General features: G+C 61.7%; 1 protein-coding gene across 1 annotated transcript in view; it reads left to right on the top strand.

Moving 5' to 3' along the window:
• The first annotated feature begins 7,775 nt into the window (after positions 1 to 7,775).
• The window catches only part of FBLN1 (fibulin 1), a 64,148-nt gene continuing 58,795 nt past the window's right edge, over positions 7,776 to 13,128 (top strand). Inside the window, 1 exon segment of the mRNA XM_023745789.1 lies at positions 7,776 to 8,004. Coding sequence (XP_023601557.1) covers positions 7,776 to 8,004 — 229 coding nt within the window.

Here is a 13,128-nt window from a genome sequence, read left to right as displayed (position 1 = left end):
CCGCACACCCACTCCCAGCTCTGGTCCCAAACACCTTGCTGTTGGAGGGGCTTGTTTTAAAGACGGACCCCCGCAAGCACCTCCTCCTGCAGGCCAGCTCGCACCCACGATGCCCACCCTCGTGCCATGCCCACCCACCGTCCGGGCCGAGGTGCGGGTGGGGGAGAGGAAGTGCCAGCCGGTTGCCTGCGCCCTGGCTCCGTGGTGCCACGCTCTCTGCACCAGGAGTGCCTGTGGCATATCTGCGCACGCAACCTCCTCTACCCCAGGGAAGGGCTGTTGTACCCAGTTTGCTGATGAGAAAACTGAGACTGGGAGGTGGAGAACAGTAACTTGTCCAACAGACAAAACCTGTGGTTGGGCAGGGGGTGGGTCTGAAGAAGTCAGAAAAAAAGGGAGCGATCTGAGGTGTCAGGGTGACAGCTGTGTGTGGGGGAACCCCCGCCTGCCCTCCCTGGACACAGGCCCCCAGACACAGGTTCTGCCAGCTCCCTCCTCAGCCGGGGCTGGGGACAGGCCACTTCCAAGCCCACCCAGATGCCAAGGGGATGGAGTCTCCACCAGCAGACCCGTGGCCCAGAGCCCCCCGCCCCCCGCCCGGGACTGACACCCTAGGGATGGGGGCATCCTCAAGGCCTAGCTCCTGGGGCTGGGGGTGGGGGACCACAACGCCCTTCCCATCAGAGCCATGACCTCTGACCTCTCTGCTGACTTATCAGCTATCAGCCAGGCCTGCCTTCCGGAGGCTTTGTTCCCCTGGAGCCAGGCCCCTTATCTGGGCTCAGCTGCGCTGCTTGAACTCTGGTGGCCGCCCTCAGCCCCTCCAAAGTCAGGGGACCACCCTGGGGTCCCGGAGTCTTCACCTCTGAGTTTGTTGAGTTTCTTTTAACTCTCAGGTGACCCTCCTGGTCCTTGGTCAAAGGTCATTTGCCCCAGCTGTGTTGGCCTGGGGCTCAGGGAGGGGCTGGAAGGGCTGGAGGGGCGGGGTGGGGGGTGGGGGAGCTTGGCTGGAGTGTCTTGGCTCTCTGACTATGTCCGACCTTTGACCTTTGGGGAGCTCTGGCTGTTTTGGGCACCAGCTCCATCCTGGGCATGTCCTGGGGCACATTTACTGGGGGAGATGGTGCAGGGAGGTGCAGGGCTGGGCGTGACAGCAGAGTCTTACTGACCCCGCAGGCCATAGGCAGCTTCTTGGAGGAGGCGGTGCCTGGGCAGGAGTGAGTGGTCAGGTCAGGGGACCACTGGTTGGAGTGAAAGCACCCGGTGGGGGGCTCGGATTGGGCGCCACACAAGCTCCTGTTGGAAGTGGAAGGGGCCTGAGACGCCTGCATTTTACAAGTGAGGCCCAGGTCCTCCATCGCTGTTCTTCCTGCCTGCGGTGCCAGCAGGCGCCCCTGCGGCCTGGCACCCCGGGTCTGTTAGGCGAGGGTGGCACAGTAGCCCTGACTGTAGGGACAGCCATCTTCATGGAGAAGGCCCTGACCTCCATGTGCACTGAACCCGCTCCATGGCCCCGTGATGAGAACACCTGGCTGCCGCCGCCTTGTTCCTGGGGCTGGCCCTCTGAGTTTAGAGGGTGCCTCTGGCTGGGGGACAGGGGGGCCGAGGACTGGGCCCCGACTCCTCCCTGCGGCTGTGAGCTCAGAGCTGTGAGGGTCCCGGAGCCCTGGGAGGGGCAGGTGACACTGTCCCACCCTCCGAGCAGTTTAAAAGCAATTGTGGGAAAAGCCAGCAAGTCCTTTAGCTCATCTGCTGAAACTCACTGGGTGACCTGGCCACAAAGGTCGTGCCCAAGGGCACGAGCCACCACCCCCTCCACCCCACCTCCTCTGTCTTGGGGATTTACCGAGAGCCGGTGGGAGGGAGTGGAGAGGAGGGGGTTGTGCTTTTTCCAAGACTTTGTTGGCCTTTGGCTCCGACTGATTACAGAGAAAGTCCTGTAATCAGTATCTGGGAAGGAGAACAAAGGAGCGAGGACTTGGCTTGCGAGCCCGCGGCTGCTCCTGCTGGTCCTGGAGGGCGCCCAGGAGCGTGGCGGGGGGCCAAGCGGGCTGTGGGGGCCGCAGGAGCACCGAACGCGTGGAGATGAGACGGGGCCTGTGGGGCGGCACCAGGACCTCTTCTGTGGGGCTCACAGCTCCAAGCCACGCCCCCTCCTGGCACTGCCCGAGCCTCCCCAACTCTGGACTGTGGCTGGGGGAGGGCATGGGTCCCTGTCTCAGGTCCCAGCAGGCACCACAGCTAACAGCCCACGGGGTGGTTTGGAGGTTTTCTCATTGGTTAACGGAGAGAAAGGAGACCAAAGTCTCAGACGAGGGCGCCGGGGGAGAGGGTGGTGCCCCCGTGGCTGCATTATTATTCCGTGTTGTCCCCTTTCCTGGGAGACGAGTGTCCTTTCCCGCAGACTCGCTCTGAAAGCGCTCGTACTAAACTTCTACGGCCGGGAAAAGAGGCCCCACAGGCCACTGAACCGGCAGCTGTCACATGCCACAGCCATGTTGGTGAAGGCCAGCAAAAGCCCCCCTCAGGCCTCCCGTCGCTAAATATCCACCGAGGACCAGCTCTGTGCCAGACGCCATCCTAGGTCTAGGGCCTGGCCCTTCCGCCCGTGGGCGCATCCCCGGGGGGACCCAGAAAGAGTAGATCATTACAAATCCAGTCCAACTGGCAGAGAGTCAGGGAGGACTCCCTGGAGGAAGCAGCCTGCCAGCTGGGGTATGAGGAGCAGAAGGCAGTGGCTAGGTTGGTGGGCAGAGGTGGGAGGAGGGTGCTCCAGGCAGAGGGAATGGCATGGGCAAAGGCCCAGGGTGGAGAGAGAACGTGGGACTCCAGGAAGCTTCCAGAAGTTCTGCCCCCTCCTCGAGCTTGGGGAGCACGCAGTGCTGAGGGGCGGCGCCAGCAGCCCCCGTTCCTTCAAGGCGGGGCTCTGTGAGCCACGGGTGCGGGCAGCTCTGCAGGTGAAGTTCTACGGACCAGTTCTCATAGGGGCAGTTGTCTGCCAGCTCGTTTCATACAATGAAAGCTTTTCCTTTTGCAAAACAGTGAATTGTAACAGTTGGGCTTGTGTGGGCTTGTGTGGCTTCTTGTCATGATCTGCGGTGTGGCCCCAGAATACAATGGCGGGAGGGCACCGTGTTGTCAGTTTTCCTGGGATCAGAGACCCTGGAGGGAGCTCAGAGGAGAGAGGGTGTGGCTGGAGGCTAAGCCATCTGTCCCACGTCACCCCCCTGTGCTGTCGCAGGTTGGGGGCCAGGGCTGGCGTCTTCTGGCCGCCACTCTTCCCACCGGCCTGTCTCCTCCACCCCCAGCGGGGCTGCCGTCGAGGCTGGGCCAGCAGGGGCCGGGGCCTGCCGCCCCGCTGTCCCCGTGTTGTCAGGAGGGTCCTACCCTCGAAGGGGCTGGGAGACTGGCGCCCATTCTCAAAGTGACTCGCGAGAGCCTTCCGACCCCCACACCCTCTCGGCTTCTGGTTCCTTAAATACGGAAGGAACGCGTGCTCTGCGCGAGGAGTCATTACAGCAGAAGCGGCCACTCGTGGTCAGTATCGCAGGAGCAGGAACACGGTTACGTCCATCTGACAGGCACGGACACCAAGGCCCAGAGGGTCAGGCAGCTTCCCGGTCAACTCGGGTCGTAAATAGGGGACCAGGACACGGACCCTGTGCTCCTAACCCCTGGGCCGGACAGCACTGTCTCCCACAGGCGGGCTGTGCAGGGAGAGGCGTCCTGCGGAGCGGGAGCCGCCCTGGGCCTCTGAGGGGCTGCAGCGGGCCTGGCAGGAGGGTCCCCAGGGTGGTGGCACCCGCCTTGGTGGAGGTCAGCCGCCGAGCCGGCCCTGCGCTGGGGGGAGGGCTGCTGGTGGGGCGTCCAGCCCAGCGTCCGGCTCGGCCTGCCTCTCCTCGGGCGTGGCCTGAGGCAGGCCCTCCTCGCTGCCCGCTGGGTGGGGCACGGAGCCCCCCACCCTCACCCCAAGGAACCGGAGGCCGCAGTGCGCCTCCCGGGCACGTGGGCCTCCCGTGCACATGGCTTCCCGGGCATGTGGGCCTCCTGTGCATGTGGGCTTCCTGGGCACGTGGGCTTCCCGGGCACGTGGCCTCCTGTTCACGTGGGCTTCCCGGGCACGTGGGCTTCCCGGGCACGTGGCCTCCTGGGCATGTGGGCCTCCTGTGCATGTGGGCTTCCCGAGCACGTGTCCTCCTGTGCACGTGGGCTTCCCAGGCACGTGGCCTCCTGTGCACGTGGGCTTCCCAGGCACGTGGTCTCCTGTGCACGTGGTCTCCTGTGCACGTGGGCCTTCTGGGCATGTGGGCCTCTCTGGCGTGTGGCCTCCCCGGCACAGGGGCTGCTGGCTCTGGAACTGCCCACGGGGTAGAGGCACCCTTTCCCGGCACCTCTGTGGAGGGAGGTGCGCTGGGCCGTCCGGTTCGGATGCAGCAGGGCAGGCCCAGCACCCGACGAGGACGGCCCTGGGCGTTACTCAGGTCTCGTTCCTGCTTGTTCGTGGGGACGCTGCCCCCAGCCTGGCCGGGTGATCCTGCCTGAGGGCTGTGCAGACGTGGCCAGGGCGGGGGTGGGAGACTTCCGGGCCCCAGTGGGCTCAGGTGCGGTTACTCCGCCCTGAGGGCCGGGGCCCGGAGCCCTTTCCCCTGAGGAGGATGTGGGATGTGTGCTGTGCCCGACTGCCAGCTCCCGGCCACTCTGAGGGGACACCACACGGGCAGGGTGGGCCCTCCAGGACCGGGTCCTGGTTAGCAGCAAAGAACCAGGAACCAGCCTCGGGGTCCCAGGGGCCCGGGTTCATGGTGGCAGGGGGAGAATTTGGGAAGGCATGAGTCATCTCTGGGGATTCAGAAACGGAAGGGGAAGGCCAGTGTGCCCTGGGGAGGAGGGGAGGGAGCAGGAGGGGTGGGTGTGGCGGGAGGGCCTTAAGCATCGGCCTGTGGGCTCATGCTCAGTGCACTGGGCACAGGGAGGGAGTCACTGGACTTCATGCCTGGAGGTCACTCTGGACTGCGGTGAGGGGTGAGGGGGTGGGTTCCCGGGAGACGGAGAAGCCAGAGAGAGTCCCGCAGGGTCCAGGGCTAAAGGCGCCCTGGAGGAGTGGCAGCCCGGGGGCCGAGAGGAGTGGGCAGATCTAGGGCCTTTGGCGGGAGAGTGGGCCGGATGTGCCGAGGGGCCGGGCGAGGAGGGTGCGGAGGAGGAGGGGTTCAGGCTGACCCCGTTATTTTGGCCTGAGCGCTGGGTGGATGGTGGTCACTGGTTAGCGACTACGACAGGAAGGGCTGGGCGGGTGGCACATCAGAGTTCTGTGGGGACCCCCTCAGCGTCCTGTTGGACACCCAGGTGGAGCCTGGGTTGGGCGAGGACCTGAAACAAAAATGTGGGTGTCTGGGCCCACAGAGGGGCTGGATGAGACCTCCCGGGGGGCAGCAGCGGAGCCGTGTTCAGAGCCCTGCGGGCGATTCAGGGCGGAGAGGCACAGGTCGCTCACGCCTTCAGGGTGTGCCCGCCGCAGGGGGTGGTAGGTGGCGCTCTGCTCTGAGCGTTGGTGCTGACGGAGCGGCCCTGTGCTTCCCGGGCCTGCTTTTCCTTTCCGTGCTGGAAGCTCTGCTGCCTGCATTCGCTTCTCGTCTTGCCCGAAGGCTTCTGTCCGCTTCCCACTCCCGCTGCTCTCGTCACTGTCCCCACCGCGCAGGCCAGGACGCCCCACGGAGAGGCGGGTGTGGCCACGGGCACAGCTGCTGGCGGCCGTGCCGGGCTCGCACCTGCAGCTGGGCTCTCACGTCGCATCCTGCAGGACGCTGACCACCTCACACAGCTTCTGACGGAAAAGTCTCAATTGTTCCAAGTCCCGCTTCAGAGAAGCCACTGTTTCCTCCGGCGTCACGTAGGGGTGTGCCCAGCATCCCATGGGGGTGTGCCCAGCATCCCATGGGGGTGTGCCCAGCATCCCATGGGGGGTGTGCCCAGCGTCCCATGGGGGTGTGCCCAGCGTCCCATGGGGGTGTGCCCAGCGTCTCATAGGGGTGTGCCCAGCGTCTCATGGGCGTGTGCCCAGCGTCCCATGGGGGTGTGCCCAGCGTCCCATGGGGGTGTGCCCAGTGTCTCATGGGGGTGTGCCCACGGACTCTCAGGCCGCTCTGGGTGCCTGCTTAACCTCTCCCTGCTCCCGTTTCATGGAGCTGCCCGGGTCCCTTGAGGGCATTGGTCCAGTCATTCCTTCACAGACATTTGGCGAGTGCCAGCTGGGGGCAGGCCTGGGGCGGGTGCAGAATGAGACAGCCCGTCCCAGCCTCCTGGTAGCCCTAAGTGCACACACAGTTGATGATCGGTGCTGCGTGCTGGGAAGTGCGGGCCGCAGAGACCAGACGGGAAAGGGAACCATCTGCCTGTTAGGGAGGGCTTCCCCGAGGAGGGACCTTTGACCTGCCGTGGGTGTAACTGAGCCAGCGGAGGAGAGCCCTGGAGGTCCAGCTTCCGAAAGCCCAGTGCAGAGCCCCCTGACAGGTGGAGGCCCACGGCCAGAGGGGCTGGGCCCTTCGGGTGGGCTGCTGTGGAGATGTCGGGGGCAGGGGCGTGAGGACGGTGCTCACGTCCACTGCCTTGGTCACAGGAGTTGCTGCTGGAGGGAGCGATGTGGACGCTGCTCCTCCTTCCCGCCCGGGGATGCGCTGCTCTCGTGCGCCTCCTTCTGCTGGTTCTCTGTGCTCGTCTGCCTGTGACAGGGGCAGGCTCCCGGGTGTGAGGGCCCCGCACCTCTGACGCTGCCTCCTCCTGGGTGCCCTCACGCTAGACTTGCAAGGGATGAAGACCCACAGGGACACAACCCCACGCAATTGCCCGACGTCTCCCTGGCCTGTCTCCTTGTCACCTCTGCGTCCCTCGCCCCCACCTCCGAGCCTGGCACTGTGAATGTACAGATGAGGCCGGCCCGCCCGGAGAGCCGCGGGAAGGCCCAGGCTGGCCCCGCTGGCTGCCCAGGCTCTGAGGGCAGGGCCCCTGGAAGCGGGGGGCTGAGTGTCACCCGGTTCTGTCTGGTTGGGATTTCCTGTTGGCATCTCTGTGGTTGGCACCCCGTTGCATTTCAAGCCTCCTGGCTGTGTGGGTGCTGGGCACCGGGGGACCCGCGGACTTTTCGCTGCAGCTTTAGACAGTGCTCAATGGAGCAGCTGGGGCGGGAGCCTGCAGGACACTCCCCCAGGACACACCCGGGTGCAACCACATTCCCCAAACACCGGCCTGGCCTCGGAGTGTGAGCTTGAGCGAGGACGCCAAGCCGAGGAAGGGACCTGCTGGCTGCCGCTGACACACCTCCCTCTCCGGAGGCACAGAGCTGGTCAGTTTCTGCGTTGTCGGATGAGAAAATTAAAACAGGAAGCAGAGACCCAACCCACCACCCGTCGAATGTCAGCAAAGCGTGCACAGTGCACAGAGGGCATTCCGCTGCCGGAGTCTAAGGACAAGGTCTCGGAGTGAAAGGAAGCCTCGTACCCGGAGCCGCCTGGCTGTGCGGGCAGGCGCCCTTGTCCTTTTCTGTCTTGTTTTGTTGCGTCCAGTGGAACCAGTGTCCGTCCAGAGTGGCTTTGGAAGGCCTGAGCTTGACTCCAGGCCGCCTCCTCCACCCACTTCACAGACGAGGAGCCCGAGGCTGGACCTGCTCCCGATGGTGGAGTTTGTGGGCCCCGGGCCTGTCCCACCGGAACGCTGCTCAGTAAGCAGCCTGGCTCATGCATGTCAGCGGCTCGGGCCAATCAGGTGCTCCCCAGAACCCCAGGATGCTCACAGCCAGCAGGATGTTCTGGAAGCTTCCGCCCGAGGAGTGGCGCAGGACCCCTCTGACTGCCACTGGCACCTGTGCTCTTGCAAAAAACATGTCCACGTCTCTACCGCTCGCCACGACCGTGAGCTCCTTGAACCATGAGCGTCGGCACTTTGCCAAGGCTTCGCTCACCTGGAAGAAGGTGTGTGTTAGCCGCTCACGCGGTGGCAAGTGGTACCTGAACCGTGACTCAGGCTGTTGCCATCCGCCTGCTTCCTGGTGACTTCGGGCAGGGTGTCTGTTTCCTGAGGAGGGTGGCGTGGGGGTGTCGGCCATTGGATTTCACATCAGCCTGGGGGAGTGTGTGGTTCGGACAGGACAGAGTGTCCTCTCCTCACGGTGCCGTGACTTTATCTTACTTTGGAGAGTCTGTGGCTCTAATGGAAGCTCTTTGCTGGGTTAGTGTACTGATCTCCCAGCCCCTGCGATGGAGGAGAAAGGAGGCTCTGAGGTTAAGGGGAGGGGAGCTGGGCCTGGGCTGGGCAGTTTTTAAAATATCTTTCTTCTATATATATAAAAGGCTAATATGCAAAGTGTCCCCTTGGGAGTTCGACCGGGAGACTGGGAGTTCAATCGCTCGCTGTGACATGCTGACCACCAGGGGGCGGCGCTGAATATGGCGGGCGACCAGTGGTGGCCGCAGGGCGCTGAGGGAGCGAGGGAAGGAGGAGGTGGGGAACCTGATGGGTCCTGATCGCTGGCCAGGCCTAGGGACCCTACCCATGTGTGAATTTTGTGCACCGGGCCGCTAGTGTGTGTGTGTGTGTGTGTGTGTGTGTGTGTGTGTGTGTATTGATTGATTGATTGATTTCAGAGAGAAAGGGAAAAAGAGAAACATCAATGATGAGAGAGAATCATTGACCGGCTGCCCCCTGCACGTCCCACACTGGGGATCGAGTCCACAACTCGGGCATGTGCCCTGACCAGGAATTGAACTGTGACCTCCTGGTTCATAGATCGAACAGTAAGCGATGCCGGCCGGGCTGGGCTGGGCAGTTTTAACCCACACGTTGCCTTCCCTTGCAGCGTGGGAGTCAAGGTTTTGCACGAGTTTCTTTTTGGTTTACGTTTGGCCTCGCGCTTGGTGGCTCTGACCCACAGTGAGGCTACGGAACCAGAGGTTGAAAGTGCTCCCTTGAAGCTTCTCAGAGGAGAGGGACGGGACCTGAGAGGGAAGGTTCCAGCCCAGCCCGCGGCCCCACTGCTTCCTCAGGGCACCGCTGGCCCCGGACCAGGTGGGCAGCCGCGTGCGGCCCCCTGCAGTCATGTCCCGGTTCAGTCGGAGCTGGTGACTCCTGAGGGTGAAAAATCCGAGACGACAGATCCTGGGGAGGGGGCGTGGGTTGGAAGTGAGGCCATTTCCGCCGGACAGTGGGCGCACGGGCCTGGCGCGGTGACGGGTTGAGGGGCTGAGAGGTGGTGGGTGAGAGGGGCCCATCGCATGTCGGGCTGTTTATCACCATTCAGAGGGGATGCTCCGTCCACATCTGCTCCCACATCTGCCTCATCACTGTGCAGCGTGGCTGTGGGCTCTCTCTCTGTCAGGCCCCCAGGCACCGCCCCCAGGTGCCCCGCTCTGCAGGCTGCAGCCTGTGCTGCTTGCGTCCCAGGGACCAGCGAGGATCCCCCCTTTGCCGTCCTGAGAGGAAGCCTCCGCGACCTCCAAGGTCCCAGGCAGAATCCTTTCCGAATGTCCCCGCGGCTCCGGGCGCAGAGCTCTCACCTGCTGAGCCGTCCTCGGGGTCTGAGCCTCACAGTCCGAGCGAGGCCTTGGAGCTGCCCCTCCTCCCCAGGGAACTCTGCACCCCGAGATGGGCCGTGGCTCCCCCATCTCTCCTGGGCATCGGCGAGCAAGTCCCCTTTGTCCTTGGGTCACACGATCAAGCCACTGCTGAGTGGGACGCACTGTGTGCTCAGGGCTTTTCACGCTCGATCCATCTTCTCGGCAAATGTGAGGTGTTTCCAGCCCATCTCGCCGCTGAGAGGCTGTGGCTCAGAGGGGTCAGTCACCTGCCCACGGCCACAGAGCAAGAACGCACTGCAGCCGGGGTCGGAGCCCAAGTCTACCTGACTCCAAAGCCAGCCACTCCCCTGCAGGGCTGCGGGCCAGCCCTGGGCCCAGGCGTGAAGGGCAGGGGTCAGGCCAGCTCGCAAGGCATTTGTGGTCGGGAGGGGCAGGCAGATGGAGGTTGAAAATGGTGGGCAGCGCTCCACGCACACGGGGTGTGGGAGAGAGGCCCCCCAGGCGGGCGGTGCAGGGGGCTGCGGGGGCTGGGACTGGATGGGGTGGGCCAGGCTGGGAGCAGCCGCGAGGGGGGACCACAGGCAGCAGAGCTGGGTCGGCTGCATGGGGGGTCGCAGGGGGGGGGGCGTCCTCAGGGTCAGGCCACGTGGCTGGGTCCCTGTCGTCTGGGGGTGGGGGGCCCGCAGCCACGTTTGATCTGACAGATAAGGCCCCCTGTTTTGTGAGTGCTTTTCTTGGATGAACTGGCGCAAGATGGAGGAAGGGGCATTTGTGGTCCCGTGGCCGTGGGCTCCCTGCTGGCGGCTCCCTGCTCCGTGCTGGGAGGCCTGCAGCGCCAGACAGCTTTATCTGAGCCCCACCAGCGGCACCGTCGGGGAACACAGAGGGGTCAGCCGGGGCCAGAGGACAGGCGGGCTGGCCGGGTCGCCGTCACCTTAACCAAACCACCTCGGACCGCCTCCCCAGCCTGGGGAGCCCGGAGAGTGAGGGCGGGGCCGGCTCATCTCACTGTGGAGAGCGGCTCCGAGTCCTGGTGCCTGGGAAGGGAGCCCCCGGTGGCTGCTGCCGTGGGACTGGGTTTGGGATGAGGGCCTCCTCCCGGGGTGGCAGGGCCGCCTGGCCAGCTCCTCCCAGGCGCTGACGGGTGGGTCATCGGGCAGCGGCGGTGTCTCCTCCCGCCCGCGGGACGTGGTCCAGACGCTCTGCACGGGGCCCGTGGTTGCCGGGAGCCGGTCCATCCTTGCTGTTTCAAGGGACCTGGCATATATAGCATACTGTTCTTAATATGTTTGCTCTCCTTAGTGCCATGTGTTTTAACCAAGGTCACCTCTCTGAGAAAGGTTGTTTCCCCAGGTGGGGATTTTTCCCTGAGGTTAGGGAGGGGATACAACCCCTTAATTAAGTGCCAGGTGGGTAGTTAAGCTACATAATCTTTACTCCCTGGAATGGAGATAAGAAACGCCCTAACCTTTGTAATAGAAATTGACAGGATTAAAATCAGCTGGTATAAATACGAATGTAACAAGACAATAAACATCAGATCATGATCAGACCCTCATCAGACCCTCATCAGCTCCTCATCAGCTCCTCATCAGCTCCTCATCAGATCCTCGTCAGATCCTAACCAGAACCTAGCCAGAGAACATGGCAAAAGATCCTGGACAGAACCTTGCTATAGAAATTGGCTGGAGAACCTAGACAGAACATGGCGACCGAACCTGGAGAACCTGGCTGGAGAACCTAGCGAGAGAACATGGCACCAGAACTTCACTGGAGATCCTGACCAGAACTTCGCTGGAGATCCTGGAGGGAGAACCTCGCTATGCTGATGAACTGAACCCAGTTTCCGAGTCCTTCCTTCTTCGCCGACTCCGTCCACACCTATGGGGAACCCCTGGACCCGCTGGGGCTGGACCCCAGCATCTGGCGCCCGAACAGCGACCCTTAGGTAAGCCCCACATTCCCCTAGGTAAGCCCCACTCTCGGGACGGATAGGACTCCACCGTAGAAAGAGGGTGGATAGTCTTCACCGACTCCGTCCACACCTTTGGGAACCCCGGAACAGGATTCCCCTAGGTAAGCCCCCCCCATTGAGAACCCCCACACTCGGGACGGATAGGACTCCACCAGGGTGCTACAGACCCCCCTATAGAGGATAAGTAGGGTAAGAAGGTGGATAGTACAGAACTTAGATTGAGAAGATGTGCCATACTGAGTCCAAGAAAGAAGACTCTGTATTGACCTTTAGATTAAGAAGATGTGCCATACTGAGTCCAAAGAAAGAAGACTCTGTATTGATCTTTAGATTAAGAAGATGTGCCATACTGAGTCTAAAGAAAAAAGACTCTGTATTGATCTTTTAACACATATGCTTGCTAGCAGAGGAGTTAAGGTTACTCCCAGTCAGACGGAATGTTTTATACAAGTATGTCCATGCTTTTCTGAGGAAGGAAAGGTGCTGGAAAGGTAAATGTAGAGGCATGGGAGAAGGTAGGCCCACGGAGCCTTATCCTTAACCCCACTGCAGCCTTTCCACCCCGGAAAAGTGCAGGATTGGAAAGCTCTCCCTGGGGGTGATAGATCAGGACTCAGGTAATAGCGGAAAGCGCCAATCCTACTCTTAAAATGGATACAAGAGAGCATTTGGGGTTTTTCTTTTTAATGCCTGCCTTGGACTGAGTAAATGCATTACGTGCGTCACCACAATGAACCCAGAGAAGCTCCTTGTCCCATCGTTCCAAAGACTTAGAATTGCTCCCATGACAGAAAAGCGGAAAAAAGAAGAAAAGAAAGGCTATGCAAGGGACTAAGGTGCCAACATGGGGTCAGCTGAAGAAGTTAACAACTGAGGCCCAACAGATGGTAGAAAAGCAAGAAGTGGAAGCTACTCTCTCAGCCAAGTTTGAGGACTCTGAGTAAATCAGCAAAAGAAACTTTCATTTAGCAGAAACTCACTTATTTTGTCAAATGGAAAGACTTACTTACAGGAGCCTGGAAGGGACCTGATGTACTTTAACCTGGGGGAGAGGAGATGCTTGTATATTTCCACAGGATGCAGACTCACCTGTGTGGATTCCAGACCATCTAATCTGACCTTATGTCACACCACCTTCCATCTCCTCCTCATCCTCCTCCTCCCTGGTATTATCCATATCGTCCGACCCAGAGGGCACAGCTGACTCCTCCCCAGACACCGACACCACCATCAAGCATGGCCCTGATGGACCCTTTGATGCAGCCCTTCAACTCGCTGACGCTTCGGGAAGCCCATCACCAGTGATGCTGCCCGTAGCCAGATCAACAAGGACAACCAAACCCCCGACTTGAGGACAGCTGAAATCCCTTGACTGAAGAGGCCAGCAACCTTCTACAAGAACAAGGTTCCTTGTGCACTCCATCCACTATGTTTATAGCTATGCTCGCCATCATTGCTTGTCAGTCTTCTTCTGAGTCTTAAACAACCCAATCCGAGAGGTGGCCGCTGATTTACATGCGCTATCATTTAAAAAATAAAAAAGGGGGAATTTGCCGGGAGCCGGTCCATCCTTGCTGTTTCAAGGGACCT

The sequence above is a fragment of the Myotis lucifugus genome, unplaced genomic scaffold (genome assembly GCF_000147115.1).
Source record: "Myotis lucifugus unplaced genomic scaffold, Myoluc2.0 scaffold_582, whole genome shotgun sequence".
Lineage (NCBI taxonomy): Eukaryota > Metazoa > Chordata > Mammalia > Chiroptera > Vespertilionidae > Myotis > Myotis lucifugus.
This window is presented reverse-complemented; position numbering and strand designations above follow the sequence as displayed.